The sequence below is a fragment of the Vipera ursinii genome (genome assembly GCF_947247035.1).
Source record: "Vipera ursinii genome assembly, chromosome: 6".
Lineage (NCBI taxonomy): Eukaryota > Metazoa > Chordata > Lepidosauria > Squamata > Viperidae > Vipera > Vipera ursinii.
The window spans coordinates 8,310,581-8,331,946 of record NC_139515.1 but is presented as its reverse complement, the minus strand read 5'-3'; the positions used below and the strand labels follow the sequence as shown (position 1 = coordinate 8,331,946).

The 21,366-nt window shown below is 44.1% G+C and overlaps 1 protein-coding gene across 1 annotated transcript in view; it reads right to left on the bottom strand.

Annotated features, from left to right (window-relative positions):
• The window catches only part of FRMD4A (FERM domain containing 4A), a gene marked incomplete at its 5' end in the record, with an annotated part of 169,301 nt that overhangs the window by 11,169 nt on the left and 136,766 nt on the right, over positions 1 to 21,366 (bottom strand). Inside the window, 7 exons of the mRNA XM_083366245.1 lie at positions 172 to 1,031; positions 2,398 to 2,559; positions 4,216 to 4,453; positions 5,454 to 5,510; positions 7,055 to 7,283; positions 11,306 to 11,428; positions 17,237 to 17,370. Of these exons, the coding sequence (XP_083222371.1) occupies positions 172 to 1,031; positions 2,398 to 2,559; positions 4,216 to 4,453; positions 5,454 to 5,510; positions 7,055 to 7,283; positions 11,306 to 11,428; positions 17,237 to 17,370 (1,803 nt within the window). The remainder of the gene's footprint in view (positions 1 to 171; positions 1,032 to 2,397; positions 2,560 to 4,215; positions 4,454 to 5,453; positions 5,511 to 7,054; positions 7,284 to 11,305; positions 11,429 to 17,236; positions 17,371 to 21,366) is intronic.

The window sequence follows — 21,366 nt, the reverse complement described above, 5'->3', positions numbered from 1 at the left end:
TGTGTTGAATATATTTATTTATACAAAACTACAAGTTTTTGCCAGCATCTCTTGACGGCATTTGGACATCGGCTGGGCAAATTCCCTGATATCATGTCTTCCTGCCCCGTCAGAGAGACCTGGGATTTATTCCTTTAAATGCCACCTGGGCCCAGAATTTCTCCCGCTTACCTGACGTTGCTTTGCACATGGGAGGCATCCTGGTTACCTTACTGTGCGCCACGAAGGTGCTTTGAGAGGAGTTACTGTACTGGGAGCTGCTATCCGACGAAGTGGAGCTTGTGTGCGACAACCGGCTGTGGTCTTTGTGGGTGGCCGTGGACCGCTGGTACCATAGTCTGAGCTCATCCGAGACCACAGTCCTCCCCGATCCCTTTTCGTGGCCGTCTCTCCCCAACGAAGGAGTCCTTATGATCTGAGACCGGGAGGGAGTCAACCGGATGGAGTCCACTTCGTCTCCGTGCCAGTTCTCCTTAAACATGCCCCCCGCTGTGTACGAATTGGATGTTTTAAACTGTGCTTTCACGCTGTAGTGTCCCTCCTGGTCGTTTTCGAGGCTGCGCACCACCACCGGCGTCGAGCTCCCTTCGATGTACAGCGGGTACTCTTTGATCCTGTACTGGGAGGAAGGCTGGCTTTGGCTGTGCAGGTAGACGCCGTGATGGCCGGTCCCGTTGCCGGCAGCCAGGTTGGGCATGCTTCCCGAATTGGAGCAGACGAGGTTTCCAGCTGACTTGTGTCGCTGTCTCTGGCGCTCGCGAGCTTTGGAGGGCGAGTCCTCCGCCAGGGTGGAGTAGTTGGCATTCATCTGAGCAGGGTAGTAATGCTCGGAGCTGGAGTGGCTCGTACAGGAGGAGCAGTCGTCCATGGGGTCCGACCCATTACTGCTACGAGTCCTTGGGGTGTAGAAGTCAGGGCTCCCCGTTTCGTTTTCCGAGCCAAGAAGCTTTCCTTGCGATTCTAAACTGGAACTTCGGTGTCTAAAGTGCTGAGCTAAACTATGCAGTCTAGTAGGGCTGATGTCCACCGATCTGTAAGCCCAGAGAAACAGAAAGGGGGAAAAAAACAACAGAATTAAGACTCTAAACATCACTAAAGAGGGCAATCGTTTGATCGAAACCTGCTCCCGGGATATTTCCAGCGGGCCTTAAATCAGGGGTCCCCAACCCCCGGTCCGTGGACTGGTACCGGGCCGCGGCATACCAGCAACTGGGCTGCACAAACAAGCAAAGTCCCATCCGCAGGATGCTGGCAGTACAGAAAACCATGCCCCTTCCGGTCTGCGGAAAAACCTCTCTCCACGTAACCGGTCCCTGGCGCCCAAAAGGTTGGAGACCTCTGCCTTAAATGCTTCAGCTCCAAGTGGCATCCAATACAACTCTAGCACACAAGTCAGATATGTGAAAAGCTTTTTCAGAAAAGCTGCTTTAGTCCAGGCATGTCCAACTTTGGTCACTTTAACACTTGTGGACTTCAATTCCCAGAACTGCCCAGCTAGCATTCTGGGAGTTGAAGTCCACAAGTCTTAAAATGACCAAGATTGAAGAACGCTGCTGCAGCTTGATACCATAACCGAACATGCCTTTCCTTCTCCTTCCCTCAGCTAAATCTTTACTTCAGAACTTCAGACACAATTCTGTTTGAATCAGCTCTTCATCGCTCCACCAACCCTAAACACGTCCTTGATTTGGAGAGACGTTCAGAAAGGACAAAATATTTTGAACCTGTTTTTAATGCTGCATTCTTTACAGGTTTTGATGTTCCCTGTTCAAGTGTGAAGGGTGTCCACCTTGAAACGCCTTCTTTCAATTTTGCCCAAAGTATTTTGAGGTTGATCTGGCCTGACTGGAAAGCATTCCAGGTTCAGGAAACTTTTGGTGAGGTGGAAACGGCCCATGTTGATCTCAGAAACATTTCAAGTACAATTTCTCTTCCATGTTTCTCTTAGGTAAAGGTAAAGGTTCCCCCGCACACATGTGCTAGTCGTTTCCAACTCTAGGGGCCGGTGCTCATCTCCATTTCAAAGCTGAAGAGCCAGCGCTTGTCCGAGGACGTCTCCGTGGTCCTGTGGCCGGCATGACTAGATGCCAAAGGCGCACGGAACGCTGTTACCTTCCCACTGTAGTGGTCCCTATTTTTCTACTTGCATTTTTACGTGCTTTCGAACTGCTAGGTTGGCAGAAGCTGGGACGAGTAACAGACGCTCACTCTGCTATGCGGCACTTGGGATTCGACCCGCCAAACTGCCGACCTTCTGATTGACAAGCTCAGCGTCCTAACCCACTGAGCCACCGCATCCCTATATATGTTTCTCTTAACCCTGATTAAAAGAGTTTACGGCCAGGAGTCCAACAGAAGAATAGAAAGAGAGGAAAACTTTGGGACGAAAGGACTCACCTGGTGGAATGGACATAATGTGGACTGCGTACCCGTAGATCTGGTGTGGATGGCATGCTGGATTGAGTGTTCCAATGGGGAAGATTCCTCACTGGGCTGTTCTGAAGAGAGTTGCTTCCTCCACCTTCCACACAACTTCCAGTACTGGGAAACCGCTTGTGACTAATGCAAACAGAAGACAACAAAGAATTCAAAACACACTCTTTATTTTACACATGCTGCTAAATGGGCACAATCTCTACCTATGCACATGGAACCTTCAGGTAGACAGTAGCAAATTTTAGATTTTTTCCAAGTATCATCCCAACAGCTGTTACAAGAGTTTTTTCCCACGTAACTCTCTTCAAGTGTCTTGGGATGACAAGTTCCCGATCATTCAAGGGTAACCAGACTGGGACAGTCAAAGGAAAGGAATGTGGCCAGCCAAGTAGTTGGATGGAGAACATCACCAGCTAGGGCAGATTGGTGCAATCATGCCTTAGAATAACATAGAAACACAGGGTTGAAAAGGGCCTTGAGGTCTTCTAGTCCAACCCTCTGCTCAAGCAAGGAAACCCTAATCCATTCTGGACAAATGGCTGTCTGGTCTCTTCTTGAAAATCTCCAGTTATGGAGCACCCACAACATCTGGAGGCAAGCTGTTCCACTGATTAACTGTTCTCACTGTCAGGAAATTTCTCCTTATTTCTAGGTTGGATCTGTCTTTAATGATCTTCTACCTGTTGCTTCTTGTCCTGCCATCTGGTGCTTTGGAGAATAAGTCATCCTCTCTTCTCTGTGACAGTTCCTTGACTACTGGAAGACTGCTATCATGTCATCCCTAGTCCTTCTCTTTGTTACATACCCTGTTCCTGCAACCGTTCACCATATGGTTTAGCCTCCAGACCTGTTATTATCTTTGTTGCTCTTCTCTGCACTCTTTCTAGTGCTTAGATATGGAAGGTACGGATTCAGGCTTTTAAAAACGGGTAGTGAAAGAATTTGTCTATGTACACATCTAGTTTCTTCTCCCTTCCAACCGATTGTCATACATGCACAACCATGGATACATGCACAAACCCACACATATATGCAAATTTGCAGGCATATATACACATGCACACAACTGGCTGTATTAGCTGCTGAATGCTGCCTGTCCTTGGTGAATAATATTTTTCTTCTGCTCTGGGTAAGGGGCAACCATATTTATATATAAAATGTAGCCAGATTAACTCAAGATCTGCAGAAAGTGGATATCATCATTGTTTCTTCCACAGTTAAAGCCTCACGTTATGAAGAACAGTTGCAAGAATCGGGGAGGTCCAGTTTAAGAAGCACTAGGGGTGACATGATAGCAGTCTCCCAATATCTCAGGGGCTGCCACAAACAAGAGGGAGTCAAGCTATTCTCCAAAGCCCCTGAAGGCAGGACAAGAAACAACGGATGGAAACTAGTCAAGGAGAGAAGCAACCTAGAACTAAGGAGAAATTTCCTGCGAGTGAGAATAATTAACCAGTGGAACAGGTTGCCTCCAGAAATTGTGGGTGCTTCAGCAGTGGGGGGGTTTAAAAAACAGAGATTGGACAACCATTTGTCTGAAACGATACGGGCCTCTTGCTTGAGCAGGGGGTTGGACTAGAAGACCCCCAAGGTCCCTTCCAACTCTGTTATTCTGAGAAATTTATGCAGCAGCTTTATGGAATGTCCATTGGCACATTAATGCATAATTTTACACGCGCCCCTGGAATGTGCTGGCAAACCTTTGCTTTATTTCTGCAAGAGTACTGCAAAGTCCTCCAATGACAGGTGGAAGGACCGCATCTCCTGCTCTGGACTCACCTGGAGTGGCTGTGAGAAGAACGCTTCTTCACCTTCTCGTAAGGTTCATCCAAGGAAGATTCACTCCACATCTTGGGCTTAATGGGGGATTTGTCATAGTCATTCCTGTGATAGTGCATTTGCCGGAGACCCTCCAGAGACTGTGGAGGGGGAGGCCTGTTGTGCAAGGGGGGCCGAGGAGGAAGCCCTTTGTGAGGGGACTGTAAAGGGGATATTGTGCTGGTAACAGGGCAGTCTTCTGGAACGGAAGGAGAAGAAGGGTCAGGCATGAAGGACAGGTCCACACATGAAGGATCGATCAAAAAAGTCTACCCACAGAAATCTTCTCAACTAACAGTTAGCACCTAGTTAGAATTAGATAAGGGCCAATAGCACTCAAGGGGAATTGGGTTTAGTTTGTGGCTATATAAGGATTCCAGGCTGATGGCTCTCTTGACTCCGCCCCCCTGGTTCTGCCATCTCTTCTCCTTCAAGAAGAGAACATTTTAAGCCCATCTGAAGTTCATCTCAACTCTTTGGTTTAATTACTTGACAGCCATCAAGGCACCTCTTTTTATCAAATGTCAGCATCATGTTGCAAGGAGCCTAAAGCTATAACTCCCACAAATGGGCAAAGTATGGGAGAAAAAGACACATTTAATGGCGCCAGGTCGCTAGGTGGGTTTTGATGCTTGGCGGAAAGAGGCATGCTCTGCAGAAATAAAATATGGACATACCATCTTCCGGATGAACTAAAATAAGGGAGTCATGATTTGGGATTTAAAAAAAAAAGACTCCCACCCCAGTGACATGCAAATTTTAAAGCTAAAATCTTTTTTTTGAAAAATGACATTACAAGCAAGACGACCAGCCAATTAAAGTAGATAGGAAAAATACTTGAAATACTGGGGTATTTTTTAAAATGAAGTCAGCTCCCAGTAGCCTCCTCCCTATATTTTCATGATATACCTAAAACTAAGGAAGACAAATACTAACCCCCTACTAATAGGCGATTAGCAAAAAAGCTTCTGCTCTACTTCCTACAACCAAACTCAAGATACAGTTCACACCAAAACGGGTGACAGAGCTGGTCCATTACGATCACTGGACCAATATCAATTAGACCAGCACTGGTAAGTAGTGCTTGGAAATAAAGATACTCTATTCTTTTGTTGTGCCACTGCCTTTTGCAAAATTTTGAAATAGCTGTGTACTTATCAAACGCAGAAGATAATAAGACTCCAAAGCCCTTTACGTACCATCCTCCAGGACAAGAGCATCTGAGAGGGAGCTATCTTCACTGGCAATGTTTCCATCTAGGAAGCCAAGAGACATAGAGAGGATCCCGTCAACGAGGAAGTGGATTGGCGCTGGTATTCCAGAAATCAGATAATGAAAGCAGTACTATCTTTCTTCAAAGCCATCCCATTAGCAGAAAGATGGGCGATCTCTGGATGTTTCAGTACTACAACTCCCAACTACCCAGCCAGGGAGTCTAGCAGACATGGGACAGCAAGGCTGGAAGGCCACCTATTCTTCATGGCTTCTCCAGCATGCTATTTCTCATCTACAAATGCTTCCACAAAATGCATAGGCAGGACATGCAGACAAAAGCTTGACTGTTGTCCCTAAACCAGGGGTAGGCAACCTTGGCTCTTTTATGACTCGTGGACTTCAACTCCCAGAATTCCTGAGCCAGCATGGCTCAGCTTGGAAACCTCTCCCTTTTCCCTCAGCGTGGCTGGCTCAGGAATTCTGGGAGTTGAAGTCCATGAGTCATAAAACAGCCAAGGTTGCCTACCCCTGCCCTAAACAATGAAGTTTGTTGGGATAAATAACCACTGATTTATCATTAATTTGACCACAGGTGTACCTCGACTTAGGACCATTTGTTTAGCAACTGTTTGAATTTCTGAGGCACTGATAACAACTGTTCAAACTTATCAGGCATTGAAGAAAGTAATTTACGATCAGATGTCGCTCTTATGATTATTGTGGTGATGCTGCAGTCAAGATAATCAAAATCTGTGCTGGGCAGCCAGCATGTATTTATGATGGTTACAGCATCCCAGGTCATTTTTGACCTTTCCAGAAGGTTTCTGACAAGCAAAGTCCTGTGGGGGAATCTGGATTTGTTTAATGTGGTTCACTTAAAGACTGTGATGATGCACTTACAGAACCATGGCCAAAAAAGGTCTTAAAATATGGCGTGGTCACTTAATGACCACCTCTCTTAGCAATGGAAGTTCCAATTGTGGTTGTAAGTCAAGGACTCCCCGTATCCTTAACAACTTTGTAAATCCGTGGTCCTTTTAACTGGGGATCTTAAAACAAAATTTTGCAGGGTCCAAAATTTAAGTATCTACTTATCATCGGCATTTCTGTGTGTGTTGTAAACTCTTCTTAGCCCATGTTATAATTACAACAACTCTTAGTGCAAACTTGCTGGTCAAAAAAATGTTCTTCCACTGGAATCTTTCAGTTCTGAGGGATGTTAAGCTCAGTAAAATCCCATTCGTGGCTTTGTTTCTCCCATTCCCATTTTTCTCTGGGGCTGCGGGTGTGAGATTGCAAATCTGCTTCGCACAAAAATGCAGACTTGCAATCAGTAATTGCACTTGAGCCGTGTTTCCTTTATCACTTTCCCGAATTTAATACTCAAGTGACTAGTTGCAGAGGAGGGGTTGGAGAGGTTCTGGGCCATGGACATGAGATGGTCACCTGGTGGGCTTCCATAACTCCAAATAGGGTTTCCCCATTATTTCTTCAAGCAGCCTAGAAGACCCATGAAATCAACCAACCTCTAAACCCCATCCCATCTAAGGAAAAACTCAGAATATCACAGGTCAATTGTCTTTACCATCTATGATCAGCGAAGCTCTCTGGGTGGGCTTCTTCCCAGATCTGATACGGTACTCGTTGATGGAATTTTCAATCTCCTGGAGCTTCTTCAGCGCATTCAGGTAAGACGTCTTCCTCTGTTTTTTCAGCTTCTTGCTGACATTGGGCTCGCTGGCCAGGCGCCGAGCCGCTTCAGTGATCTGGGACTGAATGGCAAATTCTCTTTCCAAGCGTTCCAGCTCAGCTTCCTGTCCCGACGGGAAAGAAGTGTCAATGGTCAACGTGTCTCAAGGTCTGCCACTGAGCTAGCTTCACTGGACAGGCATCCCGTCCAGTGAATCAACACTGGATCAAAAGAAAAATATGGATCGACGAAAAAAAAAAGTATGACTACCACCCACCACGGAAGTTGAACTTTTCGGTGAAGCTATATCACCATCCTACAGCTCAAGTTACTTCATCTCCCGTACCTAAAGACCTTGGACGTCAGGGTTGAAAGTAATCACCAGGCCAAATATTTCTACCCAGGCTCAACTTAGCGAGCTGTGCGACTCAGTTTGCAGTAAGTTAGTTAGGAGCTGTGTTTCTAGGCCCAGGTCTGAGGCTGCTCCAGAAGTGGCTAAATTGTGACTACTAAATTTGCTAGGATCGCCATTATCTAAGGGAGGAACAGTGCTAGCATGGAAAAATAACCTCAATCCTCAGCCATGGGTTCTTCCTACGTGTTTCTGGGGTAGTATGCAGGTCCATGTCCTGGGCTTTATGGTCTTAATATTCCTAGATTTTTCCTTCTATGATACGCTTCCAATTGTCAACATTTTTGGAGCACTAACTAAACAATACATGTAATGAAGACATGTTACAGAAACAAGCTGGAAGGTCAGGCTATATTGATCATGTCTTCAGAGCTTTCTAAGGACAGCCGTAGCAAAAAGATTGAAGAAGAGTCTTTTCCCCACTTTCTTCATTAGATGTTCCACTAATATCAGATCAATGTTGTACTGAGTGACCTTTTATGTCTTGAGCACTGATGATGTTACCTAGTTTGGGTAATGAAAAACAAGCAAGCTCAGAGAGCACCAGGGACCCCTTATGTCTTGATAATTTGGCCGATTTTCTGGAAGGAGGTCTTACCTACATCACCAATCTGACTGAATAGTAAGTAGGGATGCTACTTATGTGAAAGGCATCTTACTGTTTGGTAAAATCCTGGTCAAACAGGACTACCTGTTAGGGGTTCACCACCCTTATAACAGTATTTCCAGATGTTACCTCAGTTTTCCTCCTCTGCCAGGGGTAGGCAACCTTGGCTCTTTTATGACTCGTGGACTTCAACTCCCAGAATTCCTGAGCCAGCAAGGCTCAGCTTGGAAACCTCTCCCTTTTCCCTCAGCCTGGCTGGCTCAGGAATTCTGGGAGTTGAAGTCTACAAGTCATAAAGCGGCCTAGGCCTAGGCCAGGGGTAGGTAATCTTGGCTCTTTTATGAGTGGTGGACTTCAACTCCCAGAATTCCTGAGCCAGCATGGCTCAGCATGGAAACCTCTCCATTTCTCCTCAGCATGCCTGGCTCAGGAATTCTGGGAGTTGAAGTCCACCAGTCATAAAAGAACCAAGGTTGCCTACCCCTGTCCTAGGCCATCTTGAAATTAGACTGGAAACACAAAAATATGTGAAACCACCAAGAAACTGATCCTACTAAAAATCAAGTCGGCTTCTATCCAGAATAGCAGAGTTGGAAGGGACCTGCGAGGTCTTCTAGTCCAACCCCTGCTCAAGCAGGAAACCCTGTATCATTTCAAAGATATAGCTGACCAGTCTCTTCTTAAAACCCTCCAGTGTTGGAGCACCCACAACTTCTGGAGCCAAGCTGTTCCACTGGCTGATTGTTTTCACTATTAGGAAATTTCTCCTTAGTTCCAGGTTGCTTCTCTCCTTGATTAGGAATGATCACTCATTCCTAATCACACTGTGGGTTTTGGAATCCTAGAAACTAATTTTTGCACATCAAAGAGATATTTCCTATTTTGGTTTATCCACCTGCATGTGAACAGAAGAGCTGGTTTGACTTCATCCTTCATCAAGGTAATATGGCTGTCCTTGGCTGATCTCAAAAAGCTCTTTTGATGCTTTTAGGATGATTCAGCACTATTTTAAGTCTGTAACTATAGCTCTTCTCTTGTTGCCATTGGCCCAAAGGCTGTTATTTGTGCGTGCTTAAAAGTTTCCCTTTGAAGGTTTTATAATCTCTGTCAACAGCGAGCTGATTAAATATGCATTTCACACAATACATAAATGTTAGAGCTTGATCTGCTTTTCTCCTTCCCACCCACTCCTACACTTTTGCTCTCCTCCCTCCTCCGCTGAAAGCGAAGGATTAAAAGCACCACCACTCAAGCTTTGTTTTTTAAAAAGTGCATTTGATCTTTGAACTGTGGATGAAGTTCACACCCCTGTTCTAAGAGCCTGAAAACTTCTAAAAGAGCTTTAAAAAGCTTTACAACCGTTGCCTAGTTCCAAGCAAAGAAAAGGTAACATCAATCAGCTTTCTGTGATTCTGCAAGAATGGATATGAGTTTGTTACAATCCCACTTACAATCCCAGTTTTAGGTGCAGAGAAAGGGAGGGAGGGAGGGAGGGAGGGAGGGAGAGAGAGAGAGAGAGACAGAGAGAGACAGAGACAGAGAGAGAGAGAGAGAGAGAGAGAGAGAGAGAGAGAGAGAGAGAGAGAGAGAGAGAGAGAGAGAGAGATAGAACTGGATGTCTGAAGTCTTAAAAAGGCAGGTCTACAATATAAGCCTAAACTTCTTTCATATCTTTTTAATTGATGTGCATCCCAGTCCAGGAGAAGGAGCTTTAATGTCTTTAATGCAGGCATTGGGGACACCTTCAAAGGGAATTCTCTAGCAGATTGAAAATCCAGAACACATTTACAATAGCAGATGTGATTGTCAGAGACTCAGCTCTTTATATGCAATTCTTTTTAATACAAGCATGCCTCCAAGGCACAAAAAAAAGTTTATTTGCTGCAAACTCTGCATAGGCACCAGGAAGGGCATCCGGCCAGGAAACGCTCAGCTCCATCTAGTCACCCTGACTCTACCCTGAATTAAGCGATTTACAGCAGACATGTCAAACTGATGACTTCAGGTAACTTGACATATCGGAGCTTTTCCCCCACTGCCAGCAATGGGGTGGGTGCAGTTTCTTCATGATGTGTCCCCAGCAGTTTGACACCCCTGATTTAGTGTGTCATAAAAAGGGAGTTTTTTTAAAAAAAAAAATGCAAGCACACCATGACCCATCTATTCCATGTTGGTTAGCTCATCTGCTGCATTTTTAAGGATTAGGCTGATTAAGAATAACCCAAGCAGTGCCTCGCTGAAAGAGTAAAATTAAAAGCAAGGTTAAATGTCTATGGAAAGTCTCAATCATTCAGGTCACGATTGTCCCAAAGGTGCTTTTCCAAAAGGTAAATGGACTTTCTTGAGAGTTTTTTTTTTCTTTCTTGAAAAAGCTTCTGGAGAACTGAAGAAACGTCTTGGATGAGAAGTGAAATATCGTCAAGGGGAAAAAAAAATTGCCGAAGAAAGTCCAGTTGCCTTTTGGAAAAGCACCTTTGGAACAGTCAAGATTTCACCAACGTAGGGAGAAGGTTTGCTAAATCCATCTGCCTCAAGGATCTTCTTCTCCTTGGTGGAGCAGTGGGCTAATGCCTCCTTAAGTAACACCATTAGTGCAGGTTCGCATCCCACCAGGCTCAAGGTTGACTCAGCCTTCCATCCTTCCCAGGTAGGTAAAATGAGGACCCAGATTGTTGGGGGCAATTAAGCTGACTTTGTAATAATGCCGCTTGGGGTGTGTGTGTGAAAGCCCTAATAAGCAGGCATATACATAGAATGAAGGCTACTGCTAAGCTTGTAAGCTGCCCTGAGTCTTCGGAGAAGGGCGGGATATAAATGGAATTAAAATAAATAAATAAAATCTACAGAGCTGGATAGTAGATGGTTAGGCTGTTCCTTCAGCCAACACCAATAGGAGGTGAGCTTGACCTCCAAGAACTGTTGATAGGTCGATCAACAGGATCTCTTTTTGGTGTGGGTTTTCATGTCAGCTTGGTCTCCCCTCACCAGACAATACGAACTCTTAGTATGGTAATAAATAGGGAGATGAAAGGAGGACATAAAAGGAAGAGTTGAGATGATGACTGGATTTTCCAGACCCTGGTAGTAACCAAACATTTGGACAGTGTAACACAAAGTGGATCATTACCTCTCCCTTGGGTAGCATTCTCTGTTCATCCAGTTTAAAAGAAGTACCAATTCTTCTTCTCACAATTGGGGGCTCCTCCCCTGGGTTGAGGGGATACTCCCTCGGCAATTTTCCAGTAAGTTCCTGAAATCACACAGCAAAGACACAAGTTAATTAGCGGGGGCTCTCTCTGAACCTGCCTCCAACGGAGGTTAACAAGCTCAACAACCTTGAATCCATCCTGGTATCCTTCAGGAATTCACTGAGGTAATTTGTGAAAGAGGAAAAAGAATATGGCGGTAACCTTCTCACCCAGTTCTAAGGTATTGCAGTCCTTCCTGTGGTGGGGGCAGAGTTGTGTTCCAAAAGTCAAAAGGATGGTTGTAACTAAATGATCAAAGATCCACCCCTTTGTGCTTGACTTAAACTCCTAATTTAAAGATCCAACTGTAATAAACTCTAATTCTGAATACATTTTCCTTCCTTCCTTCCTTCCTTCCTTCCTTCCTTCCTTCCTTCCTTCCCTCTCCATGTCTCTTTCTCTCTCTCTCCTATCTATTTACTCACCTGTTTATCTGCCTGTCAAATTTAAATCTAGCTCTTCCATTCTTGACTCACTCTTGGTCTAAATCGATCCTTTGCAGCCCCAGAAGTGATGGTTGATGTACGATTTCTAGAAATTTACATCTACTTTATACTTTCAAAATAATTTATATCTTTCCTAACACTCTCAAGCAATTTGTGTAAAGCCACTCTCGTGAAACAATAGGCTTCATAAATTTGTTTGCCATGTCCTGTTTCATTCAATGTAAAACAATTGGCATTATGTCTGATTTGGTCAAGCGCTACATTCCAAATTATGTTGGCACAGCGCTAGCTTGGGCAGGATCAGAAGAAAAAAGGCCAAAGACCAGGCTGGTGTATTATGAGAACACTACAGAGATGCCAACCACTTCTTCTACGAGAAATGAATCATTTACTAGAGTGCCAAGCCGGTGAATAGAAAGAGAACCGTTTACATTGCCATCTCAACCAAACCCATGTTTTTCCATTGTGGGTGATAGTACATATTTCCACTTGTAAGTTTTTCTACACTATCATCATTTGTGTTAACAAATATAACAATATTCTTTCAAAATGAGGACCCAGATTGTTGGGGGCAATTAAGCTGACTTTGTAATAATGCCGCTTGGAGGGTGTATGAAAGCCCTAATAAGCAGGCATATACATAGAATGAAGGCTACTGCTAAGCTTGTAAGCCGCCCTGAGGGCGGGATATAAATGGAATTAAAATAAAATAATAATAAATAAGTTGTATGAACAGAGGCACAGAATCCAAATCACCTGAAGTATTAGTACCATTTTATTAAATCCTTAGAAAGACCGCATCTGGAATACTGCATCCAGTTCTGGTCACCAAATTCCAAAAAAGATGTTGAGACTTTGCAAAAAGTGCAGAGAAGAGCAACTAAGATGATTAAAGACCGGGCGACTAAGACATACGAAGAAAGAGTGCAGGAACTGGGTACGTCTACTTTAATGAAAAGAAGGACCAGGGGTGACATAATAGCAATCTTCCAATATTTGCGGAACTGCCACAAAGAAGGGGGGGGGAACCTATTTTCCAAAGGCATCAGAAGGCAAGACAAGAAACAATGGATGGAAACTAACCATGGAGAGTAGCAACCTGGAATTAAGGAGAAACTTCCTAACAATTAATCAGTGGCATGACTTGCCTTCAGATGTTGTAGGTGCTCCATCACTGGAAGTTTTTAAGAAGAGACTAGACAGCCATTTGTCTCAAAATGGTACAGGGTCTCCTGCCTGAGCAGGGGGTTGGACTAAATGACCTCCAAGGGTCCCTTCCGGCTCTATTCTGATTTAGTTCTATTGATCTAAAATCAAGACATTCAAAGGAGCTGAAGTCCTTACACGTGCACTGTTTCCAATTTTGAAAACACACACCCAAGATTATTGGGCCAGTCGTGAGTAAATAATTAATCCTGAACTTGGCCTTTTTGTGTACTAAGACTCTGCGAGGGCTCCCATCTTTTGAACGATGCAGAGGGGAGTGAATCAACGCATGCATGGCTTGTTAGCAGCCAGGCTCCTGTAATTTAAGCAGAGCTGGTAACAAACCGAAGCCTGCAGAAACCCGATGCTTGACTGTTGCAAATAGTTGGGGGCCAGACTTAATTGCCCCTTACTCAGCCAGCAATTCCCACAGGAAAATCGATGTCTCGGAGTGATTTATGGCAGACTAACAAGAGAAGCTTACAGCAATATCAGAGGAGGATTGATTTACTTGCATGTTACGAGGGGGAGGTCGTTTAAGCAAAAATGTTAAAGCATCCCCTTTGGGTGACCTCTGCTAACCTCTTACCCCTAACTCACACCGTCAATCTGTCCAACCCACGGAGGACGTAAAAAAAAAAAAAGAACAGAAATGACCTCGTGAGGTTCAACTGGTCAAGCATTTCTGCTGACATCCTTGGTTTTTTTTTTCCATCCGTTGTTTTGCTCAGAGCTAGGAAGGATTTAGGCAAAAACAAACAAAAGGATCCTGGTTTTCGATAAGTGTTGAGTTTAAAGGTGCACCAAGCATCGGAACTGCATCCCAGGTACGGAATTCAGCCTCTGGAGAATATCAAACCCTGCTTGAAAGAGAGATTTCAGGTAGTCCTCGACTTACGACAGTTCATTTAGTGACCCTTCGAAGTTACAAACGGCACCGGAAAAAGTGACTTTAGGGCCGTTTTTCACACTTACGGCCGTTGTGGCGTCCCCGTGGTCAGGTGATCAAAATTCAGATGCTTGGCATACGCTGACTTGTATTTATGACGGTCGCAGTGTCCCGGGGTCCTGTGATCCATTTTGTGACCTTCTGACAAGCCACGTCAATGGGGAAGCCAGATTCACTTAACAACCATGTTACTAATTCAGTGTTTCCCCAACTCTGGCAACTTTCAAGGCAGGTGGACTTCAACTCCCAGAATTCCTCAGCCAGCTGCCTGGGGAATTCTGGGAGTTGAAGTCCACCTGCCTTAAAGTTCCCAAGGCTGGGGAACACTGTACTAATTTAACAACTTCAGTGATTCACTTACAGTAACAGCTGAGACAAGAAAGGTCGCAAAACGGGGCAAAATTCACTTAATAACTGCCTTGCTTAGCGACAGAAATTTGGGGCTCCATTGCAGTCATAAGTCAAGGACTACCTGCAACCAGTAATGGAAAACGTAGTCCATGGAAAACTCAGAAGGAACAGAGACTAAAGAAGATCCTCAGGAATCAGGAGCTGGCTTATCCTTGCTGCTTTTTCCCTTTTTCAGGAAAAAATTAGGTGAGATGAGACAGATAGATCTCATTTTCATAAGGCAGAGAGAACTTGCTGAGTTTCCTGCTGTAGCAGAATCTAAATTGTCCACACAGCCATTTAAACGAAACATAAATAACCTCCTAATTGCATTGGTCTGCAAGTGTAATAAAATTTAATGACTGCAACTTAAGTGAAATGCATATTTAATTAAGGATCTAACTGTTTTTCCATGTGGTCAGCCTAAGCAATTTTGCTTTCTGTTTTAACTCAAGCAGAACCTGCAGTTGCTCACCTGTTGGTCCCTTCAGGAGAAAGGCGGGGTGTAAATCAGATAAATAATAATAATAATTAAAAAAATGGCATACTCATCTGCGACCAGCAAATAAAACTGGATCCACTTCAATTAAATTCTGGCCTGGAGAGCATTAAGAATCAGATCTGGCCTTTAGCCTCCCTATTTGTAGGATATGAGCCAGGCTGAATGCAAGGGTGGGGCTAAATGCCTCCTCTCCGACACTATATTTTTTAATTTTTAATTTAACTCAATAGTCAAGGGATTCCCAAGCTGGTTCATTCTTTTATCTTCTCGAGAGGAAGGGCTGACTTATTTTATTTTACTCAAACTGTTCGATAGCGGTAACAGAGGGAATTAGGAATAATATCCATATCCTATGAAAGGCTTTCTTGGGTACAACTGCCTATATCTTGCTCCTTAAGGATAAGATTAGAAGTGTGGGGTCCTTGGTGCTCACTGAGTTTGATGGTTGTCTTGCAGACATTTCATGACCCAACTAGGGAACATCATCAGTGCTTGAAGAGAGTAAGGCTTTGCGAGGAGGAGGAGGAGGAGGAGGACTGTGGGATCCTTGGTGCTCTCTTGAGATTGGTTGTTTTCTTGCAGACATTTCATGACCCAACATCATCCGTGCTTGGGACAGAAAAAAAAACAACCCATGGCACTGAGTTCTGTTGATTAGTACAGTTGGTTGTTATAGAAATGGCTAAAGGTAAAGGTAAAGGTTTCCCCGCACATGTGTGCTAGTCGTTTCCGACTCTAGGGGCCGGTGCTCATCTCCGTTTCAAAGCCGAAGAGCCAGCGCTTGTCCGAGGACGTCCCCGTGGTCATGTGGCCGGCATGACTAGATGCCAAAGGCGCACGGAACGCTGTTACCTTCCCACCATAGTGGTCCCTATTTTTCTACTTGCATTTTTACGTGCTTTCGAACTGCTAGGTTGGCAGAAGCTGGGACGAGTAACAGGCGCTCACTCTGTTACGCGGCACTCGGGATTTGACCCACCAAACTGCCGACCTTCTGATCGACAAGCTCAGCGTCCTAACCCACTGAGCCACCGTGTCCCTTATAGAAATGGCTAGTATTTGTTAAATTGGTGAAGTTAAAATATTGAGGTTGTAATTTTGTTTGTAGTTATCACGCTGAAAAAAATTGGATCTTTTGTTTCCTTTCCTTCCGTCTTCATTTGCTTTCCTTCCCTCTTCCTTCCCTTCCCTCTTCTTTTCCTCTTCCTTCCCTTTTTCCCTCTTCCTTCCCTTCCCCTCTTCCCTTTTCCTTCTCTTCCCTTCCCTCTTTATTTCCTTTCCTTCCCTCTTTTCTTTTCCTTTCCTCTTCCTTCCCTTTTCCCCTCTTCCTTTCCTTTCCTTCCCTCTTTCTTTCTTTCCTTTCTTCCCCTCTTCCTTTCCCTCATTTCCTTTCCTTTCCTTCCCTCTTTTCTTTTCCTCTTCCTTCCCTTTTTCCCTCTTCCTTCCCTTCCCTTCTCTTCCCTTTTCCTTCTCTTCCCTTCCCTCTTCATTGCCTTTCCTTCCCTCTTTTCTTTTCCTTTCCTCTTCCTTCCCTTTTCCCCTCTTCCTTTCCTTCCCTCTTCCTTTCTTTCCTTTCTTCCCCTCTTCCTTTCCTTCATTCCCTTTCCTTTCCTTTCCTTCCCTCTTTTCTTTTCCTTCCCTTTCTTTCCTTCTTTTCCTCTTCCTTCCCTCTTCCTTTCTTTCCTTTCTTCCCCTCTTCCTTTCCTTCATTCCCTTTCCTTTCCTTCACTTTTCTTTTCCTTCCCTTTCTTTCCTTCTTTTCCTCTTCCTTTCTTTCCTCTTTCCCTCTTCCTTTCCTTCTTTCCTTTCCTTCCTTTCCTCTTCCTTCCCCTCTTCCTTTCCTTCCCTCTTTTCTTTTCTTTCCTTTCTTTCCCCTTACTTCCCTTTCTTTCCCTCTTACTTTCCTTCCCCGTAACTTTTTTTTTAATCCCATTTATATCCCGCCCTTCTCCGAAGACTCAGGGCGGCTTACAATCTAAAGCACAAATCAATGTGCTTAGCAGTAGCCTTCATTCGATGTATATGCCTGCTTACAAAGTCAGCTTAATTGCGCCCAACAATCTGGGTCCTCATTTTACCTACCTGGGAAGGATGGAAGGCTGAGTCAACCTTGAGCCTGGTGGGACTCGAACCTGCACTAATTGCAGGCAGCTGGTGTTACTTAAGGAGGCATCAGCCCACTGCTCCACCAAGGTTCTACACCTCTCTGCCCCCTTCCCTATTTTCCTATCACCCTCATTTTCATCTGTGGTTCAGATCAGGATCGTTTTAAGGAAACTCTTCCAAAGGGAGGAGCATCTCTGCTGCCGCCGCCTACCGCTTCCCGGAGACACAGCTTCTTCAGCTCCTCCAGGCGCTGCCGGAGGGTCTCTTCCAGGGCTTCTTGTCTGGATTTTAAGGCAGCCAGCATGTCTTTTTTGGCAGACTGAGAACTGTCGGACTCTTGAGAACCTGTTGGGGAACAAAGAGGGCGTTAGGGCAGTTGGCATGTGTCTGCAGCCAGGTGGATGGCTGCTTCCGGACGAGAAGCGGGACAACCAAACTGGACAGCTATTGTTGTTGTTAGTTGGGAAGTCGTGTCCAGCCCACCGCGACCCTATAGACAACGTTCCTTCAGGCCTTCCTGTCCTCTACCATCTTCTGGAGTCCCTTTAAGCTCACGCCTCCTGCTTCAGTGACTCCATCCAGCCACCTCATTCTCTGTCGTCCCCTTCTTCTATTGCCCTCAATCTTTCCCAGCATTAGGCTCTTCTCCAGTGAGTCCTTCCTTCTCATTAGGTGGCCAAAGTACTTCAGGATCTGGCCTTCTAAAGAGCAGTCGGGGTTGATCTCCTCTAGGACTGACCAGTTTGATCGCCTTGCAGTCCAAGGGACTCGCAGGAGTCTTCTCCAGCACCATAGTTCAAAGGCTTCAATTCTTTGGCGCTCAGCCTTTTTTATGGTCCAACATTCACAGCCATACATTGCAACTGGGAAGACCATGGCCTTGACTATACGCACTTTTGTTGGCAGGGTGATGTCTCTGCTTTTTAGTGTGCTGTATTGCATCCACTCATTTGAGCTCTGGTGCTGGAGAAGACTCCCGTGTCTCCTTTGGACAGCAAAGGTGACTAACAAGCAAATACTGGAATGCCTACCATATTTCCCATAAAATGACTCAACCGGAAAATTAAGCCCAAGCCTGATTTTTCAGGATGCTCGTAATATAAGCCCCACCCCCAAATAAGCCCCAGTTAAGGTCATCAGCCAGATGGAGGGATTTAGTTCGTCCATTGCAACACACGACGGACATATTAAATTATAAAACAATAATCTTAATACGTAATTAAACATAAATAAATTGTATCGACATTATTTATTTGAATAAAGGTATATTGTTGTACGTGGGGAAAAAAATAAGGCATCACCTGAAAATAAGCCCCAATGCGTCTTTTGGAGCAAAAATTAATATAAAACCAGGTCGTATTTTAGGAGAAATATGGTTAAACACCAGACATGCCGTCGAAAGCAAAAACCACAAAAACTGCATCCCGCTTATTTTGGCCATGTCATGCAAGGGAATTCATTGGAGAAAGCTAGGAAGAGTTAGCCATAAAAGGAAACCAGGCTGCCAAAGAGCACGGTGGGCTGGATACCACCAAAGCCGACACCAGCCAGACCATAGAACAGGGGTCTTCAAACTTGGCTCTTTCAACTTGTGGAGTTGAAGTCCGCAAGTCATAAAAGGGCCAAGTTTGAAGACGCCTGGCATAGAACAACTCAAAGAAGCATTGCAAAATTGGAAGATGTGGATTCCACTGGCTCATGGAACCGCCAAGAGTTGGGGGGTAATTGAATGGATAATATCATCCTCAGTTATAATGGTTCAACACCCATTCATCGTATGTGGATTACTAGGAGAAGATATTCTCAATCTGCACCGATCTTAAAATAAACGAGGCTGGAAGACCGTGGATCGTGCAAGATCCGACATCTGCAAGCTAAGTTTTATCATAGACAGGGACGCTCCTAAAGCAGGCCAACCATAATAACTTGCTCTTTTACAATTTCTCATCAGGAAGTTTGGCTAAGCAGGGTTAGGAGTCTGCAGCTGTATCTCATATAATTTTTTTTGGCATTCCGTCGGTCACAACCCTCCAAGGCTCTTGACTCAAACTGGGTTTACAGCAGCAATCTCTACCTGTCACATACCACGCAGTGTGTGTGTGTGTGTGTGTGTGTGTGTGAGTGTGTGTGAAGCTATTTTCCAAAGCACCTGAAGGCCAGATAAGGAATAAAGGATGGAAACTGATCAAGGAGAGACTCAACCTAGAAATAAGGAGAAAATTTCTGACAGTGAGAACAATCAACCAATGGAACACTTTGCCTTCAGATGTTGTGGGTGCTTCATCACTGGAAGCTTTCAAGAGACTGGACTGCCATCTGTCAGAAATGGGGTAGGGTCTCCTGCTTGGGCAGGGGATTAGACTAGATGACCTCCAAGGTCCCTTCCAACTCTGTTATTCTATTCTATTCTATTCTATTCTATTCTATTCTATTCTATTCTATTCTATTCTATTCTATTCTATTCTATTCTCCAATATCTATTCTATTCTATTCTATTCTATTCTATTCTATTCTATTCTATTCTATTCTATTCTATTCTATTCTATTCTATTCTATTCTATTCTATTCTATTCTATTCTATCATATCATTCTGATCCTTGAACACAGGACTTGTAAGTGAAGTTGCGTTTCCATAACTGGGGTGTCCTGAGTGTAGGAGGACACTCTAGTTGGGTGTGGTCCACGCGGAAGACAAACTGGCGCCCTGAAGCATTCCCACAACAGGAATGCGAGAATCCTGAAGGAGGACAGAGGCGCGTTCCCTGACAGAAAACATTTTTTATTTTAGGTTTTCCGAGTTCTGCCGAACGTTTCGTGGTTAAAGCAAACATAGGCACATTCCACTTTGAGATAGCCATGCTTCCGGCAAGCTCAAAATAGGAAGCAGGAAAACGGGAAGCACATCAGCAGTCTTCTCCAGGAAGGTCAGAATTCAGCAATGTGGAGTTGTGATCCTTTGACATCAAAATGTTTTGCACCTCTCTGCCAAACTGACATCGGCAAGATGAAGTTGACCAGGGCTGATGTGTTCAGCTCTAAATATACTTCTGACTCTTTGCTTACTCACAGCCTCTTCATCTTCCCACTCCATATTCAGAAGTTTTTAATTTCGGTCTGTCAGACACTGTTAGGGTTCCCCAACAGAAGGATTTCAAATTAAAACACCCACCTAAGTTGACAGTGGCTTAATGATATTATAATACTGGAGGGAAGGCATCTTTTTGTCTTGCAAAGACATTATTAGGAGTGGGATAGCACGACTCATTTGGACTCACAAAAAAAATAAAAATCAATGGCTGTAGGCATTCACAAAACTCGATCTGTCAGTTCATTCTTTAAGCTACTGTTTTTCAATCTTGGAAACTTTCAGAGGGATGGATTTCAACTCCCAGAATTTCCCAGCCAGAACAGCTGGCTGGGGCATTCTGAGAAATGAAGTTCCACAAATCTTAAAAGTCACCCAAAGTTGAGAAACATTGCTCTGACTTCTCTACACCTCCATTTTTAGACGTCTGGATGCATTCCTGAGTAAATTTGAGCCATAGTTGTCTGCCATTTTATTTTTATTTTTTAGGGATGATTAAATGGAAAACATGTTCCTTTCACTCTGAAAAATAGATGAGACTTCATGGTATTAACTTGATTTGTAAAATGACAACTTTCCAAGAATCTGAAAGAAATGAACTCAAACAGGACAAGGCTGGCGGTCAAACCTTGTTTTCATATGCAGCTATAAAATACACAGAATGATTTGTATATTTGTTCTAATAGTTCTTGATTTATTTGAAGGCATTACTTATCAACTGGTTTGCAGCTCGTCAAATGAGGAACGAGAACATTTAGATGTAAATATATAGATATAGATAGATGGATAGATGGATGGATGGATGGATGGATGGATGGATAGAGAGAGAGATAGATAGATAGATAGATAGATAGATAGATAGATAGATAGATAGATAGGATAAAGAGATTAAGAGACAGAGATAGAAACAGCAATATACCTATATGGTAGATTTAAAGAGGGGAATATTTGTAATATAAACTTCATTTTTCTGCTTAAAGAAAACTGATGTTTATATTCTCCCCACCCAAAGTTTCCTAAAACAGAGAAGTTTTTTGCCACTCATTTTGAGATCAACCAATCCCTAATTTCACTGTAGATTTTACGATCTCTCTCTCTCCTCGCAAGAGCTAACAGCTACTGAAGAAAGAATAGCAGATAGGATGAGAGGCTTGGATGAAACAAATATATCTCCAGGGAAAAGACAGAACAATAGCCCAGAAAGAAGGAAAATGTCCCAGCGTCAGCCAGATGACATCACTAAAAACTCCAGATGT